At 35.1% G+C, this 20,240-nt stretch overlaps 2 protein-coding genes across 5 annotated transcripts; one reads left to right on the forward strand and one right to left on the reverse strand.

Moving 5' to 3' along the window:
- Nucleotides 1-5,349: 5,349 nt before the first annotated feature.
- On the forward strand, nt 5,350-13,878 carry LOC117907690 (penicillin-binding protein 1A-like). 4 transcript variants are annotated; one of them, XR_004650032.1, is made up of 6 exons: nt 5,350-5,925; nt 10,379-10,504; nt 11,357-11,508; nt 11,688-11,847; nt 12,633-12,878; nt 13,338-13,878. XR_004650032.1 is itself a non-coding variant. In XM_034821317.1 (5 exons), exons 1-5 carry the CDS (start codon nt 5,410-5,412, stop codon nt 12,819-12,821), a joined length of 1,143 nt encoding a protein of 380 aa, XP_034677208.1. In that variant the 5' UTR covers nt 5,350-5,409; the 3' UTR covers nt 12,822-13,109. The 4 variants fall into 4 exon arrangements, 2 of the variants coding, with proteins under 2 accessions (XP_034677208.1, XP_034677209.1); XR_004650031.1 differs by having other exon boundaries at nt 13,350-13,878; XM_034821317.1 differs by lacking the exon at nt 13,338-13,878 and having other exon boundaries at nt 12,633-13,109.
- A 2,586-nt stretch (nt 13,879-16,464) lies between these two features.
- LOC117905961 (flavonol synthase/flavanone 3-hydroxylase-like) lies at nt 16,465-18,586 on the reverse strand. Its single transcript, XM_034818857.1, has 3 exons — nt 18,094-18,586; nt 17,206-17,533; nt 16,465-16,897 (listed from the first exon to the last, which is right to left on the reverse strand). Exons 1-3 carry the CDS (start codon nt 18,549-18,551, stop codon nt 16,685-16,687), a joined length of 999 nt encoding a protein of 332 aa, XP_034674748.1. The 5' UTR covers nt 18,552-18,586; the 3' UTR covers nt 16,465-16,684.
- Between the last annotated feature and the right edge of the window lie 1,654 nt (nt 18,587-20,240).

Genomic DNA, 20,240 nt, shown 5'->3' on the forward strand with positions numbered 1-20,240 from the left:
ATAAGAATGACAAAAAGGAAAATTAAATTAGCATTAATTCTTACAAAATGAATACATTAGCTTAATTAATTGTGATATAGGAGTTGGGTTTGGGTGTTCAAGTGAATTGACTCGATCCAATAAATGGTAAAACAAGGGAGCATGACTTTTAAAACTATTCATAAACAATCATTATTTACGAAAAAAATAAATAAATCATGAGAACTCTCCCTTCTTGAAAATAAAAAAAGGAAATAATACCCTTTTTTTTATCTCAAAACAAAAAGTCTTATTTCTGAATAAACAAAAATCATTTTTATTTTCTCGTGAAAAATGAAGGTAGATATTTATGTATTGTGAACAAAAAAAGGGTTATCATATTTATAATTTCATTTGTGATTAAAGGCAATAAAATTGATCGGTAAAATAATTAATCGAAATTTTTTAATATTTCGAGAGGTAACCTCAAAGCCTTGTTTTACATCATTGTAAAACATATATATATATATAGGTATCAAATGTCAAGCCATTAATAGATTTAATTTTATTGGGCTTCTTTTAGTATGAATTGGGCACGAGCCTATGGTATGGACAACTAGAGGTTTGTTTGCTTAAGTCGTTCAAAATGCATCACCAAAGGTCCGGACATAATTGAATAGATCCATGATCCTATGTCTCGGAGGTGTGAGACGAATGAATATGAATCCAAACTGTTCCCAAAGTCAAAAGCACACTTCTAAAAAAATTATCAAAAGCTCTTTTCCATTATTAAAGCACTCTTGTTGAGAAAAAGTGTGAGAAGGGGGTTTGTTGTATTAAAGTTTTTATGGTATTAGTGGTTGGTTAGTGGTTGTGAGTGGAGATAAGTTGGGGCGTTACTTTATTCCAGCCCGCCCAGTGATATATAAAATAAAATTAATTGATTTTTTTTATTATATATATATTTTTTTAATATAGAAAAAAATTATATTTTTTTTGTAAAATTAAATTACAAATATTTATATATATTTTTTTATAAATTATATTTATTTTTACTAAAATTTTAAATTTAAGAAAAAATTAAATGAGAACGACAGGTCATCCTGTCTTCTTTAATTTTTTTTTATTTTTGACAGAGTCCATAGTATATATAAATAAACATGACAAGATTAGAATGGAGCAACCCCAATGTTATCCTAGTTATGAAATTATTATTTTTTCATTGTTGAAAAGAAAATGCATAGGGTTAAAAAAAATAAATAAATAAAAGACTTATCAAGTTTATTATTAGTATATTTTATGTAAAATGATAGCTACAAATTAGATGAAAATCAAATTGAATATAGAAAGAGTTAGCATATGAAACTATTTTGTATCTTAAACTTTTCATGACAAACTCTTGAGGATTGTTAAAATCTTGACCAACTTAGTTGAAGTGTTTTAAATTTAAAAATTATTGAAATATATGTTACAAAGTTGATAAAAAGGTCTACATGTATAAGGGTTAGCTAAATAAGCTTTTAACCCCAAAATTATTGAGTTAGGACATATGCACATGACAAGACGATCATCTAGTTGTTATGTGGACATCTAGACAATTGTTTATATGAAACTAAGGTTTAATTAATCTCAATTTTGATGATAACAAAATAAAGTTTATAATTAATGATTACGTTTCAAATATGATTAAGTAAGATAATTTTCAAAATAACAGTCATAAAAACAAAATTAAGTCAAAAGGAAATCAATAAGAAAAATAAAACTTCAATGAGAAGTGTTTTTCAAGACCTAGCTTCATAGATTTCTTTGTAAGATTGTTGGTGCACTATGTTTTTATGCATTATATTCATTACTTATGCACAAAAATAATCAAAAAGTTATTTTGTTTTAAATATTTTAAAATAAAATGATTTTATGTTTTCAACTAAAACCTTATGTCAAATGTTTTCCAAACTTATTTAAAATGTTTTAGTTGAAAAGGATGGTTGTCGAGCAAAAAATGACTCAATTGGTTGATGAATCTACTAAATTGAGTGAATCGAATAAGGAACCAATTGAGGAGTTGGACGACCTGTTCAACTCAATTGGTTGAAGAGTGCAAAACCATTTTCTCCCTTACAAAACGTTTGTTGGATTAATCAAGATTGAACCTTATCCAGTCAAATATCAGTCAAGGAGCAGTTGAAGTCTAATGGTCACCTATCATGCACTAAATGCCAACAACTAGTGAATTGGTCAAACCGGAACTCAATTGGACGAACCCTTAATAGTTAGTTTAGTATTTTTCCTCTATAAAAAACCTTCAATCTTCATTATTTTAAGAGTTTAACATTCTTAAACTTTTCTTAAATATATTTGAGCATTGGAAAAATATTTTTTAGTGCACCTTGTTGCAAAACTTGTAGATATTTAGTGCATCATCCAATCATAGTTTATCTTGTATAATTTGAGTCTAAATTTTGTATTAGGATTTTGTGAGAATATTTAATATTTTTATTTATAAATCTTTGAAAGGAAATATCTAAGTACGAAATGTTATTTAGGAATTCTCAAGCATGGGATATCTTGACGGATTATTTAAGAATGAAATATCTTTTAATGATTGTAAAAGGTGCTTGAAGTCAAAAGTCAAATGAGATCGATTGAAACTATAATCCAATAGTATTATTTAAAAGTTTTGTATGAAAATTTTGAATTAGTGAAACCTCAAACTTAAAATTGAAGTTATAAGAGAGTGGATGTATGTCAGGTTACGCCGAACCATTATAAAAGTTTTGCGTTTGCATTATTTATTCCCTACTTTTTTATTTTATATGCAATTATTTTTATATTGTTTTTATTATACAAATTGCATATAATTAATATTTTAAAGATAAAATTTTGGATTTTTTGAAAAAAAATTATCTCTTGACCAGTTCTATCTTGTTTATTTAATTATTTTTTAAATGATGATAAGAATTATTTTAAATAATCGATCGTGATAGGGTGACCCGCCCCGTAGTAACGCAGGTTCGTACTAGATGGACCTTAAATAGAGGAAGTTATGCGTAAGCATAAAGCGTAATGGTCCATCGTTTTCAAGCCCAGCCCTGGACAAAGTCATCGAACTTTATTCTACCTCCACGGGTACAATTGGAGAAAAATTTGGGCTGAAGCGTGGGGGTTGGTCTAGGCCCAAAATGGAAGTACCAAAGTTTGCACTGGGCCATACACTGGGCCTTTCTTCCAAATTAGACCAATTGGTTTGACAATACGAAGCTCAGCAGTTCGCATTTTTCCTTTCAAAGTCTTTAATCAAATGCAGTCGCTCTATCCAACCGTTGTGACTTTTTAACAAAAAAAAGTTTTTGACTTCTCAAAAGAAGTTGATTCAAACAAGGCGCACATCTTTTTTGTTTGACAATGTTTTTGAACTAAACTCAGGTTAAATTCTTGGAAAATATAATATCTCGTCTCGAGGGCACAACCCCACAAATGACCGATGTTTGGTCCCCCAAAACACATCCTCCCCATGCTTCCAAAAGATTCAGAAAATGTGTACATCGATAATGAAACCCATGGAATACGTGAGCTGGCTCACCATGTGAACTCCATAAATGTTAGGTGTGGATGCCCACTTGCGTCATGTTTTTATACAGGAAAAATAAGTTCACATTCAGACATGGTCCATTTTTACTTCTGCCTCTCTTCTAGTCTCTACTTCCCATTCTTTAAAATATACTTCGGTGAACACTCCCATCAAACAGTTGTAACACAAAGTCCAACCCACGTTTTAAAATTAGGTATATTCGACAGTTGCAGGTTTGAAGCATTCTAAAATTGATTTTAAAAAGCTGTTTTAATTTGCCCTAGTTGCAACTTGCAGTGCCCCAAAAGGATCTACATGGGCCATTAATCATTATTGCCGCCTTACAATGAAGCCGAATTGGTAACAGTCGGCAAGATTTGTAGGGCTTGGCCTGGTCTAGTCTGGTGGAGGAGTCTTGGTTTTTGTTTTTTTCATTCACACCAAGCTTCTCACTATATGAATTTGGTTGATTTGTCCATAGCAAAATCCTAAAATATTTGGACCGTTGAATATATATAACAAGATCCGTTCAATGAAGGTACGAATGAATGACATCAAGGTGTAGGAATATAACTAAAATGAATTATGATACAAATAACGAGATAAAAAATTATATATATGATCTTATCCGATGGATGATGTCTTTTTAATAGTTACATTTCGATGTTATAGTCAAATCATTGCGTACGATACATGTAGTAGGAAAGGTACTCTCCTTTACGGGGGTTTTCAAATTATGACTATATATACTAGGATTGACTTAGCAAGGTTCAGCATTTGAAGGTGGAATTAAAAGCCATAGGGTTGACGTTGCAAAGTTCATCATAGTCAGCCAAGCTTTATTTCTTGAAACCTTCTTAAACGCCCTTTCCCTTTCCAAGCGAGAAGGAGTCTTTACCCATCACCAAGATTTTCCTTCAACAATTTCAAAATTAACGTATGATTCTTTGACGGGTTTGCCTCAAAAGCTGTAAACCACTTTTTGGTATCACACGGCAGACCTGGCAAAGGGGGCTTCTAATTTAAATTATCTCAAATACAAATGAATCAAGGTAGAGCAATGGGTTGATTCTCAACCGAATTTGGCGGGATTAGAATCATGAATGTGCTCCGCTCAAAGCTGGAGGCTCCGTGGCATGGACCTGGTCAGCTTTGTGATAAACCAAAGCTGCCAAGTACTATAAATTAAATGTAGGTGGCTTGGCAACCACCGCCTCGTCTCAACCCTTTATTTTTACCTTTTTAAGTATTTGATCAGGGGCCTACGCCACCTCCTGAGATATAAAAATAAGGGCAAAGACTTTAGGTATGGGCGGAAATAATTGAAAGCGACCCACGTTTTAAAAGATATGTTCACGGTTTCTTCAAGTGTTGCTAGCCGTTTTTATGGACTTGTACAGTGGAATTATTGTACGTATTTTCTGGTCCAATGGCGGTCATAAGAGGCAGAGTTGATGATGATATTGGTATTATTATTATTATTATTTATATTTCATCTTTATCTTTTTCAACTAAGCATGCAATGTATTTGAATAGGAAAATTCAGAAGATAAGGATGTTTTTTTTTTTAAATATAAATTTTAAAATGCGTCATTAATTAATAATCAAATGGGGGACAAACATCTAAAAAAATTTTCATTTTATTTTCACTAATTAAATGGATTTTATTAAGGAATCAAATTTACGAGTACATGGCAACAACGGATTTGGCTGCAAATTGTTATTGGTGAAAACATTAATTAATTCGACCGTTTTTTTATTTGTCCACAAATCCTCCTAATTTCAGTTATTTTTCTGTTCCCATGGTGGCGGGAATTTCAGGAAAAAAACAAAAAAAACAAAAACAAAACAAAACGAGAGCGCTGAGAAGTGAACCAGCAAAAATGAACTGCACTGCCTCCAATCATCTGGTCTTCACGACCAGCCCAAATCTCACTCTCAGAGGCGACCGCTCACCAAAGCAATTGCTATTCTTCTTCTGCAAAATCCCAACTCCCTCTCCCAACGGTAACATTCCACAAACATACCATACTCGCCAAAACTCAGTGTGCGGACGAGTTCATTCACCACATTTCTGCTCTTCTCAAGATCCCATTGAGAAAAAGACCCATGTCATCACCGAAATATTCGTTCTATTTGTATTCTCTCTGACGCTTCTCTGCATCCGCCTTCTCTCCAATGCGCTTCTGCCCGATTTTCCTCAGCGTTGGCGCAGTCTCGTGGCCTTTTCGGAAGAAGCTGAGGCCAGGGTCAGTGCTTATCCTTCACATTTGTGGAAAGCCATTGTGGCTTATGAGGATCGGAGATTCTTTAGCCATTTTGGAGTCGATCCAGTTGGGATTGCTCGTGCCGCGCTGTCCTTATCGGCTCTCGGGGGCGGCAGCACCATTACCCAACAGGTAATTGTTTTTTTCGAGTTCCTGACGCATGCCACGTGTTTGATGTTTTTATCCAGTGAAGTTGGTTTTGTTGTTATCTCGTATAAGAATATTGGGTGTTGTTTATTTGGGGAAGGGTGTAAATAGGAGGATACGGGTAATGATTGCTTGAATAAAATGTAAGGAAAAAAAAGAAAGATAGAAAAGAAAAATGTATTAGTGTGGTGCGTGATTCATGAATCTCCTAATAAATAAGCCTTTCTTGAGGTTTGACGGGCTCTCCATTCTTTAGATATTACTCTCTGGCTGATGTGAGCACCAAATAAACGATGGCTCCCGTCTGGGCCACCAATCAAAGTCAATTTGGTGTTGTGAGAGAGAGTGTTTTAGCAGTCAACGAGAACCCAGAGGGAGAAGTGGCCAAAAGAAATGGAGAAAACCAGAACAAACCAATTCCAAACCCTCCAGTACCCCACTAATCAAACCCATTTGTTGGTTCTCCCAGTTCTTTTCCCCATCCATGCTCTACATGGGATTCTTAGTTTTCTTATCCACTATTTTGTTATCCTTTTCCCTTGTCTGTGGCCTTTCTTCCTCAGAGCTCATATACCCAAACTTCACTGCTTCGAACTTTAATTTTGTTGAATATAATGGCGCTTTTTTATTCTCTCGTAATGAAACATTCAAGGTGGCTATGTTCAACCCCGGTGCTCAACAGAAGAACTTCTATTTGTGTATCATTCATGTAGCGTCTGGTGCCATCATCTGGTCTGCTAATCGTGATGCTCCTGTCTCAATTTATAGTAAGATGAATCTAACAATCAATGGGATCACTGTCACTGATCAAGGTGGCAGTGTCAAATGGGGGACACCTCCTTTAAAATCATCAGTTTCAGCATTGTTGCTAGCTGAAACTGGTAATCTTATATTGCTCGATCAGTTCAATGGTTCTCTTTGGCAGAGTTTTGATTATCCGACTGACACAATTGTGATCGGGCAACGTTTACCTGTTGGAACTTCATTATCCGGTGCTCTATCAGATAATGACTTGTCAACCAGTGATTACAGGTTTGTAGTTAGTACTTCTAATGCGATAATGCAATGGAATGGATTGACATATTGGAAACTGTCAATGGACACCAGTGCTTACAAGAACTCGAATTATCTAGTGGAGTACATGGCAATGAACCAAACCGGTCTTTTTCTGTTTGGTCGAAATGGATCAGTTGTTGTAATTCAGATGGATTTGTCTCCATCTGATTTTCGAATTGCCAAGTTGGATGCATCTGGCCAATTCATCATTAGTACCATTTCTGGTACTGTGTTGAAGCAAGAATATGTTGGACCAAAAGATGCTTGTCGAATTCCATTCATCTGTGGCAGACTTGGTCTGTGTACTGACGACACTGCATCAAATTCCCCTGTCTGTTCATGTCCATCTGGCTTCCGCGCTGATCCAAAAAGTGTGACAAATTGTGTGCCAAGCGATAGTTCGTATTCTTTGCCATCTCCTTGTAATTTAACCAATAGTGTCAGTCAATCAAATTTGTCGGTTGTTTCATATCTGATGCTTGCCTATGGTGTGGAGTACTTTGCCAATAATTTTTGGGAGCCAGTTCAATATGGTGTGAATTTGTCGGTCTGTGAAAATCTCTGTTCAGGGGACTGTTCTTGCTTGGGAATATTCCATGAAAATTCTTCTGGTTCTTGTTATTTGGTTGAAAATGTTTTGGGATCCCTTATTTCAAGCTCCACAAATGAAAATGGTCAGTTGGGCTGCATCAAAGTTCTGGTTGGGTCTTCACCAAATATGGATGGTAACAACAGTTCTAGTAATCAAAGTCAGGAATTTCCAATAGCTGCTCTTGTACTCTTACCTTCAACTGGGTTCTTCCTGTTTGTTGCACTAGGATTTCTCTGGTGGAGAAGGTGGGGATTCTCCAAGAACAGGGACCTAAAATTAGGCCACTCAAGCTCACCTTCTTCTGAAGACCTGGATGCCTTCTCCATTCCAGGCTTACCTATAAGGTTTGAATATGAAGAGATTGAGGCAGCAACTGATAATTTCAAGACCCAAATTGGGTCAGGTGGGTTTGGTGCCGTTTACAAGGGTATAATGCCTGATAAAACCCTTGTGGCAGTAAAGAAGATAACCAATTTGGGTGTCCAAGGGAAAAAGGAGTTCTGCACTGAGATTGCAGTTATTGGAAATATCCACCATGTCAATTTGGTCAAATTGAAAGGGTTTTGTGCCAAGGGGAGGCAGCGGCTATTGGTTTATGAGTATATGAATCGTAGCTCATTAGACCGGACTCTCTTCTCTAATGGACCTATTTTAGAATGGCAAGAGAGGGTTGATATAGCTCTTGGAACAGCGCGTGGGCTTGCATACCTGCACAGTGGGTGTGAACATAAGATCATCCATTGTGATGTTAAGCCTGAGAACATTCTCTTGCATGATAATTTCCAGGCAAAGCTATCTGATTTTGGGCTCTCGAAGTTGTTAAGTCCTGAAGAGTCCACTCTATTCACAACAATGAGAGGCACTCGTGGCTATCTTGCACCAGAGTGGCTTACTAGCTCTGCAATCTCAGACAAAACAGATGTTTATAGTTTTGGAATGGTTCTGCTTGAACTTGTGAGTGGAAGGAAGAACTGCTCATTAAGAACACAAAGCCATAGCATTGATGATGGAAGTAGCGGTGGTGGCCACTCTTCATTGTTGTCTGGGTCAGAACCTGTGTACTTCCCACTATTTGCATTGGAGATGCATGAGCAAGGGAGGTATTTGGAGCTTGCTGATCCCAGGCTAGAGGGGCGGGTGACAAGTGAAGAGGTGGAGAAGTTAGTTCTTGTGGCTTTGTGTTGTGTTCATGAGGAGCCAACACTGAGGCCGTGTATGGTTAGTGTTGTTGGCATGTTAGAAGGTGGGATAACTTTAAGTCAGCCAAGAACAGAATCTTTAAATTTCCTGCGCTTTTATGGACGGCGATTCACTGAGGCTTCCATGGTAGAAGAGACTGATGGGCAACAGACTGTTGTGTTGTATCCACAAGCAAATGCTTCTCTTACAAGCATTAGCGGTTCACACACTTCCTTCTCTTACATCTCATCACAGCAGATCTCAGGCCCAAGATAGTGTTGAATATCCGAGGTTTTCATGGCTAGTGTATAGTTTGTTGTCTATGAGTGGAGAGCCTCAAAACATATGCAACTCAAAATCCCACTGCACACTTCATTCTCTTAGTAGGAACTCTACTAAATGAATGCTTCTTATGTCACGTTACAAAATCCAAGGTTGAATTGTTGTGGGTTGTGTGGCTTGTGCAACGTGTTTATTTGGAATCACTATTTAGATTTTATTGTAACAATTTAGATGTCCATCCATACTTTGTAATTTTTTTTATCATAATTTGATTATGTGATTCTCATATCTTCCTACAATATATGAGATTGTGCTAAAACATTGATGTCTATGTGATTTATTAAGTGTTTATTGTGAGTGGCTGGCCATATAGTGTATATGTTTTTGGCACTCCATTGAATAACATGTTCTTTGCTATTTTTAACTCCTTTACTTTCCCACATAGTTTTCTTTTTGTTTTTTAGTTACCTCCTTTTGGGCATTTGTCAGAAATCCCAAAAAATTGGAATCAAGACTAGGTAAAACTGGAGTCAATGTGGACCCAGAAAATTCGGGTCCATTTTATTCTTATTAAAATTCATTACTGCAAAGTTCACTTTAAGCCTTGAAATCTTTCTTCTCAAAAAATGAATGTTCCTGCTTTGATACAAACCATCACTAATAAATATGCATTCATGGGTATCTTGGATGATAGATAAGGTAATCTATATTCTTGACAGATGTATATCAGTTTGTTGCCTTAGTACTAATATTTGAATATACTGGTTTTGTGATCTTTCTGATTTGGTCCTACTAAAAAAATTTCATAGCAAAGAATTCTGGTAGTTCTTAGGAATACTATTAGGGCAATATTGTATTCAATTTTCACTTAGCGTTGATGGAGATTAATAACTGTAACTTCAATAAGAATGCTTAGAAAGGTGGATTAAGTTGCTGGAATGAATGCCAAAAGATCTGGCCTTGTGAGCATAATGTCAGAAAATTGTCTCTAAACTCACTTTTCTGGATGTATTCCTAGGATCTCTAGATCAATTTGTGCAAAATGTTCAAACTTGCTTCTACATGAATATTTTTCCTACCAGTGTGTGTGTGTATTTTCTTAATATATTTTGTACTTGTTGCTATAAGCTAAGAGTCATCACACTCGTTCCAAGGCTTGAACCATCACACACCTTTTAGACATTGGTTTTCTATTTTTTTTTTTTTTTAGCTGGTTCTATTTATCTGCTTGCTGATTTTAAATATAACACTTGCTTTGAAGTTCCTTTTTCCTTTCATTTTATTTCAACTCCATTTCTTTCCCTCCTTGATGTTGATTTTTCCTGGCAGCTTGTCAAGAACACATGCTTAAAAAATGAGCGCACATTCTCAAGGAAAATTGTTGAGATGGTGCTAGCACTGGCATTGGAGAGAACAATATCAAAATGGAGAATATTGAGCTTATATATGAGTAAGGTTGAGTAGAGTTTTGCTTTGTCACACAGTTCTCTTTTCTATCAATTTTCATTTGTGTGCATTTTTTATCTTTTTGACATGGTGATTCACATACTTTCTTAGGGTCTTAACGTTTTTTGATAAGAGATATTCTCTTCCAGTCTTGACCTGTTCAAGGAGACAACTCTCTTTTTCCTAATAGGTCCCGAATTCTATAGTTGTGCAAGAGATCTCTAGATACTAGTATTAGAGATCTTTATAGCTTCTCTTGCAAGAATAGGTAAGAAGCCTAGTGTTACGTGTTCAGACTAATGCCTGTCTCATTCAATTAATTATATTTGGTTGCAGAATCTTTCCTTGAAAAAAGAGATCTACCTGTAGGTGAAGGTCTTTTTCAGATGTTGTGTGTTTTGATATTCTAAATCATCAAAAGGGGTGGATTGTTGAGAGTGTTGATTTAAGTTGGGACATTTTTGCTTCTTGGGTTAATGTGTTTTTTTAATGATCATGTGCCTTTCAGTAGGTTCATGAGCCCTATTACAAACTTTGGGTGATTGATCTTCTTTTTATCCACTTTATTCTGTTCTTTTAATGAATGATTCACGTGACCCCTTGTAGCCTGTAGGTGAATGTAGATAGATGTGACCATGGATTGAAATTAAGACTGGTGGCCTATGGTAACCTTGCTGGCACTGAATCCAGAGGGGTCAAAGTTGGATTCAGGGACTGTTTTTGGCTCTCAGCAGTCTGTCAACTTACTGTTTCAGTAAATCAGTTTATTATTTACAAGTGACACTGTGTGAGTGTCATGTTGTGTGTGAATGTAAAACTGACTCCATATGTGAGTGTAACAAAGGCAATGGTACATTGCAGATATACTGGGGACATGGTATTTACGGCGTTGAATCAGCATCGATTTTTTATTTTGGGAAGCATCCGTCCCTTCTCTGTCTGGGGGAGTCTGCACTGCTTGCTGGGATCATACCTGCACCAGAGCTTCGATCACCATTCAGGGACTGTAGCAGGTCTGCCAATGCTACTATTCTTGAATAAAATTCTGGTTTTCTTCAATTTTTTTTAGGATTTCCTGAAACTTTCCAGTAGTTCCTTGATTATATCTGAGCATTGCACCACGTTTCCACTTGTCATTGCAATATTTTCTCTTAGATTTCTGCAACAAAATTAACTTCTCTATTTGTGAAAGAGGGAAAACCTTCCAAGCTAGAGTTTTGAAGAGGATGGTGGAATTTGGATTTCTTGATGTTGAGACTGCACTTTTGGCTGTGAAACAATCTCTTCAACCACGTATTAATTGCCCAGAATATTCAGATGGAATCTTGCTCCAGTTGTCTTTACCCAATAAGGTGAATGAAAATTTGTCGTCTTTGTACCTTGTCTTAAAAGTAGTTTTATGACATTATGCTTATTTTGATGCTCTGTTTTTTAAGTCTATGTGCTGCTCTGTGAGGGATTGGGGGGAGGTTTGGAGTTGGGTTTGGTTCGTCAGGGGCCCAAAATAAATTGGATTATTGGAATTAAAAAACCATTCATTATAAGAGAAGGGGAGAAAAATAAAAGACACAACCATACCAGTAAAGGAATGTGAGGTTGGATAACTCTTAGCGGTAGAACTATTCAACTTTTAATCTTGTAAAATTTCAAAATAAGTTCCTGTACAACAAACTCATCACTGGAGTCATAAATACGATATTAAAACTAGAAATGAGGTTATTTATTGATAGTGTAAACAATCTTTGATTTAAAAAAGTTAAAAGGGGTAAATTATGGAAATCTTATCTACTGATAATTAAACAAACTTCCCCTAGGAGTCATGATAATGAAATATATTTGGTGCCACAATTAGAGAACATGTTTATATTTCTGCAAACACATGTAGGATGGTAATGAAGGTTAAAAACATAACCTCAATGGATTTAGGATAAGAGCGCAGTGTGTGAAAAGGTTTTAAGGGGTCCTTCTAAATCCAAAAAGAACCAATCAATTTTCTTCAACTTTCATGCTATGGCTTGTTTATTTCTGTTGTCAAATGCTCCTCCCCCTTCTGGGGTTATTGTTATTTAGGAGATTTACTTTGATGTGCTTGATTACTTAAAATTATTTTCACAATTATGTTTCATCTGTAACTTAGGGACTTTATTGGGCCAAAGGGAAACAAGGACATGTACAATTGCCTATCATGGAAATATGGGACTGGGAAAAAGAAAGCAAGGTATGGGAAGTAATGGAGGAGATGGAAAATTGGGCCTGTAGGCTTTCTGAACTGAAGAACAATAATTTCCGGTTGAAACTAAAAGGAGATGAATCCAGATGTCTTTAGAAGTTTATGATAGCAAAGAATTACAGACTAAAGTTTGTTCCTTATAAGTTTATTAAGGTAAGCACTCTACCCTTAATTTGGATTTCCTTTACCTGAATTTTTGCTGATCCTAGCATGTCTTTCCCTTCTCTCTTCCACTCTATGATGTGCCCCTGCTTTACCTATACTTGAAATGGACAATATGCTTCTCACATGCAATGCTTCACCTAACCTTCAAATGGACATTATGCTTCTCATGTGGATGAAAACATAATTTAATCAAGGTCCATTTTTGGATTGGATTGGCTTCTGACCCCATGGAGATGCTTTTTTACTCTTATTGGCATTCAAGCTTTATTTCATCTGTTCTTTTGGTACTTTGCAATGTTCTTATTTATGCTTACGACAAACCTGAAACATTGTGAAGGACAAACTACAGTTAAATGCATTTCCAAGTCTTGTTAAACATCCTCTTTAGAAACACAATCCACTTTAAAGCAAATAAATGAAACATTTATGTGATTGCTGACAAAAAAGAAAAAGAGGCAGATTTGAAGGCCTTGAACATCACTGGGGATGAATATGAACATATCCATGTCAGTTTAAACTACGAGTACCAGTTAAGGCTGTGGACATGATCATGGTGAGTACATGTTAATTTTTTCCCCTTCTACATAACGATTGATCAGTAGCTCCTCTAGCTTATCTTCTACTTTCAGGGCTTCATTTGTGTTCTTCTGTGACTTCCCTTCGTAACATTCTCTTTGTTTCACACATTCAGTGAGCATTATAACCACACAGTGATCCTGAAATATTCTAATTTCTTCTTTTCTAAAAAAGTTCTTGAGTTACATTTAATTGTATAGACACGTTTTGAAACCGTGAGAGTCCATTGAGCCTAAAGTGTTACACGGGAGGGAGCGGACTAAATGGTATGGAACCCAACCCACCAAGTCTTTATGTCTTGTGGGGTTAGCATTTGCAGCCCTGATTCGGTTAGAATACAAATGAGAGTTGATGTGCAGACACAATGACGATGTTGTAACACTATATTAAGTAATGAATTCCTCTTAATTGTGTGGGCTCGTTCCAATCATAATATCAATATGGACTACACGTGTCCTTTAAAAAATACATTAAAATATTACTTTTATTTGCCCTTCATATAAAGCATTATGGCTAAATGTAATTTAATGAAGATCCGTTTGTGGTCACATGCAAGTATTTTAATCTTTTATTTTCTCTTTCAACTTTACCATAAAAATAAATAATTAAAGATACCAAACCCATTAACGGTATATGAGGGTGAGATTATTAGATTTTTAACAATAAATAATGGATCAAGAGGTTGACCCTTTGGGTTATGTTATCGTGAAATTTGTGTTACCTTAAATGGCTTAATAAAAGATATTTTAAAGGGTTATTTGATTAAAAGGGTAATTGAAAACCTAATTTTGGAAATCTAACTTTTAATCATTTTTTTAATCTCATTTGGATAAAAATACCTTTATTATTTTTTTGTAAAAATGACTATTTAAAAAAAAACATATTATAAATATTTGAAATAATTAAGGGTATTTATGTAAAAAAAAAAAAAAAAGGTTGCTCTTCAAATAAAAACATGGGAAGTGACAAAATTCATAAATATGGGGTAAAAAACATGGGAAGTGACAAAATTCATAAATATGGGGTAAAAAACATGGGAAGTGACAAAATTCATAAATATGGGGTATGTGGATTATAACCCCTGGCCTTTCAAGCTAATGATGTGGGTTGGATATCCGCTACCCCCTTGATATTATACTCTATATTATTTGGAATGAAAATTAAATTAATCCATCATTGAATTGAATATGCAATTCCCGAAATTCTCTCACACACAATCTGATTCTTTTTTTTCAAACAAGAGAAAAGAAAGCAAAAATGATTCACTCTCCTTTAGGTTCTTTAAATTTTGTGGGTGGCGTAATTGTTGAGATTAATGCAATTGGTTATATCTCTTCTAGGAGTTGGTTAGCTACTTCTCATTTTGTTTTAGGATTCTTCCTATTCATAGATAATTTGTGACACGCAAGAAGGGTTTGTGCAGCTGCAATAGGATTTGAAAAAGGAATTGATTGTGATTTAAACTTGTTGCATTTCTTATATGGAGAGCTAGGTCAGAACTAACATTGAATAAGAATAAAGCTTGGATTTCTAACATGAAACATCGGCTATGCCATCAAAGATTGGAATGATCCTCCACTTGCTTTAATAAGGAAATATCACCACTCCGTGGGCTTCTTTCGTTGCTCTCTTGAGCTATTGCTCACTTTACGAGTGCAATCAAGAAACTTTTAATTAAATTACCCCTCTTAATTGAGCCAGGAGATCCAATGCTTGAAGTAAGAATTTATTTGGTTCCACTATCCCTTTTAACCAATTATTTCTATTTTAAATTAATCTTATCAATAACGGAACAACTACAGAGAATAATGGTTGAAGGCCTAGAAATTTGAAAGCTGGTTTGGACTTTGAAGGTCTGGTAATCGGAACGGTTGGTATAGCCGGGAAAAATGTGGGGGCGTTTTTAGTCTTTTTGACATCATGGACTCGCCCACCCGTCCGAATGTGGCTCCGTATCTCTCCGTATCTCTATCTTTCTCATAAATAATTAATGATTTATGGGCCATGGAATCGATCCAAGGACTCTTGAATGAACGTAGAACTGTAGAAGCGTGTTTTGTTTCACGGGACTACAACTAGGCTCGGAAGTACATTTATAGGTTACAACAACAACAAGACATGTGATTGATCAAATTTATTTTTCAAAATTGAGATAATTGATGGGTATATATTGAAACAAATACGAACATTAAGCAAAAGTAATTTGACACGCCTTCCATTACAAAAATTAAAAGAATGATTTGATAGGAGAGGTCACTAGAGTCACCCTCAACCTCAAATAGGGGTTTTAAGGCCCATTAAGATGGTGTTTTAGGTTGTGATTGTGTATATGGCTATTAAAGTCGCCAGGGTTATGATCAACGCGTTATGCCCACTTAGGATTTGGCACGTGGAACTGATCGGGTAGAAATCGATCCGTTGGCGGAGGAGCTTCAGATTCCATGGTTCACGCCGGCGAGGTATCCTCTCTAAAACGTCGTTACTTGAATGCATGATTGCTACATGAAATTAGGGTTTCTTTATCTTTATTTTGATCTTCATTCTTTTTAGGGTTTTTCTGTAATCTCCGTTTGGTTGCCGAGAAAACGTAGGAAATTAAAAGAAAAAAGAAGTTTGGATTTTAGATTTGTCGTTTCTGGGGTCCGACATATTAGAACATCCGGTAAACTATTTTCTTTTCTTTTTCCTTCGATCTTTGGTATTTGGCTTGAAATGGGGGAGTATTTTTCATCTTCCAGAAATAAAAAGACAAACTCAGGTTTTTATGTATTAAAAAATATCTGATAAAAACCAGAAAAAATAAACAATAAAAAAGTGTGGCCTTTAATGAAGTCCAGGGTTTATACTGTTGTCTTACTTGCCTAAAAGTGAGGCCGCCGCTGTCGGTGATGTTCTTATGAATTGTTATAGGCATTCAAACCTGGTTTCATCTGTTCTTTGTGGGGCTTGCCAGTGTTTTTATTTATGCTCGTAAGCAGCCTTGGTGTTCTTGGCGATATCCACTATAATTGAAATATCAATGATGTCTGGAAAATAATACATTGGAGCACTTTTGCCGCTTCAACAACAACAATAATCCAAAATGAAGGGCAACAAATTGAAAATTCCAGCGGCAGCTGAAACAAAGAGCAATACAAAGTTTGATCCGAAGGTCTACATCTTTAGAAGCTCATCTCTGGATATAGTGCAGAAATGCTTATTATGGAAAAATATTGGTCTTATTGTGGAAGCTTATTGAATTTGCGGTAGCGGTACTCAGCAAAGGTTTTGGTTGAATACTTGGCAGGGTTTTGTTCATCCACGAGCTCTGGAAGAGGTCCGATCATTGCCTTATGGGGAGGTGCGCAAAACACAGCCCATGACATGCGGGTTCGTTCCTTGTTCACTGTACTCCTGTGGAGAACACTCTTGTACTTCCCATTGCTCAGCACCTATAAAATAAATGGTATATATCAGTTTCACCTTATCCAAATATTAAATATTAGATGTTTATTTTTATAATATTTTATTTTTATTAAATATTAAAAAGTAAAAAAAATTAATATATTATTTTTTTATTTAAAAAAAATTAGATATTTTAATTTTTTCTATTTAATAAAAAATTTATAATAAATGACGAAAAATAAAAAAATAAATAATCTAAATTTTAAAACTAAATTACTTTTAATAAAAAATCAAAAAAATAAACACCATTAGTTTTTATTGTTACGTGTCATTAAAATTTAGCAAGTTTTTTTACCTCAATTTGATCACCGACATGGACAAAGAGGGCATTTGGCAAGTAATCGACGACAACCCAATTATCGTCTTTCCAGACTTGAAGGCCTGGAACATCATTGGGCACGAGTAGGGTGAGGGCGGACATGTCGGTGTGAGGTTCAACTCCGAGCGCCAGTTGAGGCTGTGGGCATGGTGGGTACATGTTGATTTTCATTTCAAGTTCAATTTCATCACCACCCACGTGTGATTTCAGGACCTTCCCTTCCAAACCGAGCCCCTCTGAGAGCAGCTCCAGTAGCGTATCTGTTACTTTTAGTAGTTCCTTGTTGTATACTTCTGTGACTTCCCTGTGTAACATGGACAAAGGTGATATTAACCAAGGTTTGTGGCATGAATATGTGGTTATAAGTTTCATTCACGTGATCATATCTTTAGGTTTAGGAAAAGGTAGCGACAAGAATGACACTTTCAAGCAAGAAAAAGAAAAAAAAATTGGACTTTGCTTCTTTTTTTTTTTTTTTTTTTTTTTTTTTTTTTGCCCTTTTGTCATTTCTTCTTATATTCTGTCGTCTGTCCTAAAACCAAACTGAAAAAATTATTAAATTCCTTTATATACAAGGTCATTTATGGCTGTGTATTGAATGCAACCAGCTTTGTGAGGTGAAAGATATTTTTCAAAGAACAAATGGGATTCGTTAAAGTTACGTAACAGCTTTCCTGTCATGGTCAAATGGAAACCGAAAGAACCACAAAAATTCCAAGAAATAATAAAAAAGATTCCTGAAAATCCTGGTCGGTTCTCGACCTACGAAACGATCTGTCTCGTGTTATTGTGTTAGAGACAAAATATATATGTATGAAAAACCAAATATGCATGGAGAATTGACTTAAGAGTTCAATGCATTACCTGTAGGAAGAAGGGATTTGGGGCCAGATCTGATGGTTAACATTAGAAGGAGGAGACATGAGATGGAAAAAATAATCAACCCACTCAACCTTCTCATCAAGGTTCTTAGTCATCTTGGTTCCATACCCTTCAAACTTACCAGCTGAAGGATCATTTGCATACTTCTCCTTCTCCTCCTGTGGCTGCTTAAAGAATTCTATCCCAACCTCCTGCAACTTTTCTATCAACCCTGGAGATATACCATGATCCTTAAGAAGGAAAAATCCCCACTCGCTACAAGCCTTGTAGATTTCCTTCACCAAAACATCGTGAGACTCCGCTAAGGAGATGACCGGCACGCTCACCCCTTCAAGGGGCTTGGTATTCTCCGGCCGCTCATGGGCTGGCCGGATGAATTTCGCCGGAAACTCATTGAGATCAGCACCAGAGGCCACGGCTTGCACTCTCTCAACCTCCATCCTTTTTTTGTTTCACTTGGATGGGACAAAATACGGTGTGTCGTGGGATATCAGATGTGGTGGAGTGACTTCAATTTATAGGCTAAATCCAAAGTAATAAGAACTTAGAAGAGTTGGTTTACCTACCATCCACGTGAGAGCGTTTCTGCTTTATGGGCCCACGCTTCCAAAATGACTGTTAGATGAAAGACTGCCTGTTGGGCGTCCCAATAAAGACTGTCTGTTGGGGCCCAAAAAAGACTTTGACTATCCTTTAGGATAAAGTTTTAAAATTTCATTTTCAACGTGAATAAAATTTTATAATTCTCTTCTTTCCCGATTATAGAAATTCTAGAAGCTCGAAAAGAAAAAGCACAACAGAGATGACACATGACAAAGTCACAATCCCATTCCCATGCATATAAAAAGGCCAACATAAGCTACAAGTTACCCAATCAAGCATAAAGCAAAAAGAAAGTTTAGTTCCTTGTACCATAGTCGGTAGTGCAAAATTGAGAAAATGACAATAATTGATCATTGATTCCTTGTTCTATAGTTGGTGACATATAACACTAAATTAATGGCTTCTTTTGGTCATTCTTTTCCGGAATATATAGTTTTCTATTCTTCAGACAATAAATAAATAAATATGTTTTGATAATTGAAAATTATTTTTTATTTTTTATTTTTAAGAAGATAAAATATGATGATTTCATATAACATTTTTTTGTTGTTTTTTATTATTTTCATTTGTTTTTTAAAAACTGTTTTATAAAATAATTATACAAATATGCAGAATGATTAAAAATAAAGTACTAAATATAAAAATGATTTTAAAAACATATTTAATAATATTAAAAATAAGGTAAAAATATTTCAAATTCCCAAACAAATGTTTGTTTTACAAAACATCAAAGAACAATTTTTAAAAATTATTCTAAAAAAGAGCTTCCAAAAACAATAAAAATAGTTTTTAGGAACCGTTTTTGAAAACCGTTGTCTAATGTTTTGTGGAACAAAAGTCTATTTGGGAACTTGAAACATTTTTAATCCATTGTTAATATTTTTAAAAATAATTTTTATATCCAATGCTTTATTTTAATCCTTTTATATATTTGTATAGTTATTTTCTAAAACAACTCTAAAAAAAACAAGTGAAAACAATAGGAAATAATTAAAAAATGTTATATGAAAACATCATATTTTCTATTTAAAAAAATATAAAATAGTTTCTATTACCAAATTGTGGACCCTGTATTTCACTCAATGCGTTCCCACTCGATGGCGAAACTCGTTTTTTTACTTGTTTGTTGAAAAATTGAATTTTTTTTTTTAAAAAAAGACTTGGAATCGCCATTTTTTTTAAAGGGAAAACAAATAAGAAAAAAAACCCTAAGTGCGACTCCTTATTTAGAAAATGTGGTATGTGAAAAACCAAATTTGAGTTCGGGGGTCAGGTTGCTTATTGGGAAAGTACGATAAAGACCGTAGCACCCCTCTAAGCCTTTAAAAATGGGTCTATACTAAATAAGGTAAAACAAACATGACAATTAATTAGGAAATCAATAGATACCAATTAAATGATCAAATAATAAAATGAATCATGTATGAGAATAAACAAAGTGGGAGTGAGAGTATACCTTAGTAGCAAGTAATAGTTCGCTATCATGGAAACAAAGTTAGCTCAAGTATAAAATTATCACATGCATA

The sequence above is a fragment of the Vitis riparia genome, chromosome 18, assembly GCF_004353265.1.
Source record: "Vitis riparia cultivar Riparia Gloire de Montpellier isolate 1030 chromosome 18, EGFV_Vit.rip_1.0, whole genome shotgun sequence".
NCBI lineage: Eukaryota > Viridiplantae > Streptophyta > Magnoliopsida > Vitales > Vitaceae > Vitis > Vitis riparia.

Excerpts from the sequence above, each read along its gene's own strand:
- LOC117905961 (XM_034818857.1), bottom strand. The coding sequence starts at position 18,551 with ATGGAGGTTGAGAGAGTGCAAGCCGTGGCCTCTGGTGCTGATCTCAAT. Across the intron at positions 17,534-18,093 it reads CAAATCCCTTCTTCCTACAG|GGAAGTCACAGAAGTATACA; the intron begins GTAATGCATTGA and ends CATGTTACACAG. Across the intron at positions 16,898-17,205 it reads ATGTCGGTGATCAAATTGAG|GTGCTGAGCAATGGGAAGTA; the intron begins GTAAAAAAACTT and ends TTTATTTTATAG.
- LOC117907690 (XM_034821317.1), top strand. The coding sequence starts at position 5,410 with ATGAACTGCACTGCCTCCAATCATCTGGTCTTCACGACCAGCCCAAAT. Across the intron at positions 10,505-11,356 it reads TGAGCTTATATATGAGTAAG|ATATACTGGGGACATGGTAT; the intron begins GTTGAGTAGAGT and ends GGTACATTGCAG. Across the intron at positions 11,509-11,687 it reads CCATTCAGGGACTGTAGCAG|AGGGAAAACCTTCCAAGCTA; the intron begins GTCTGCCAATGC and ends TATTTGTGAAAG.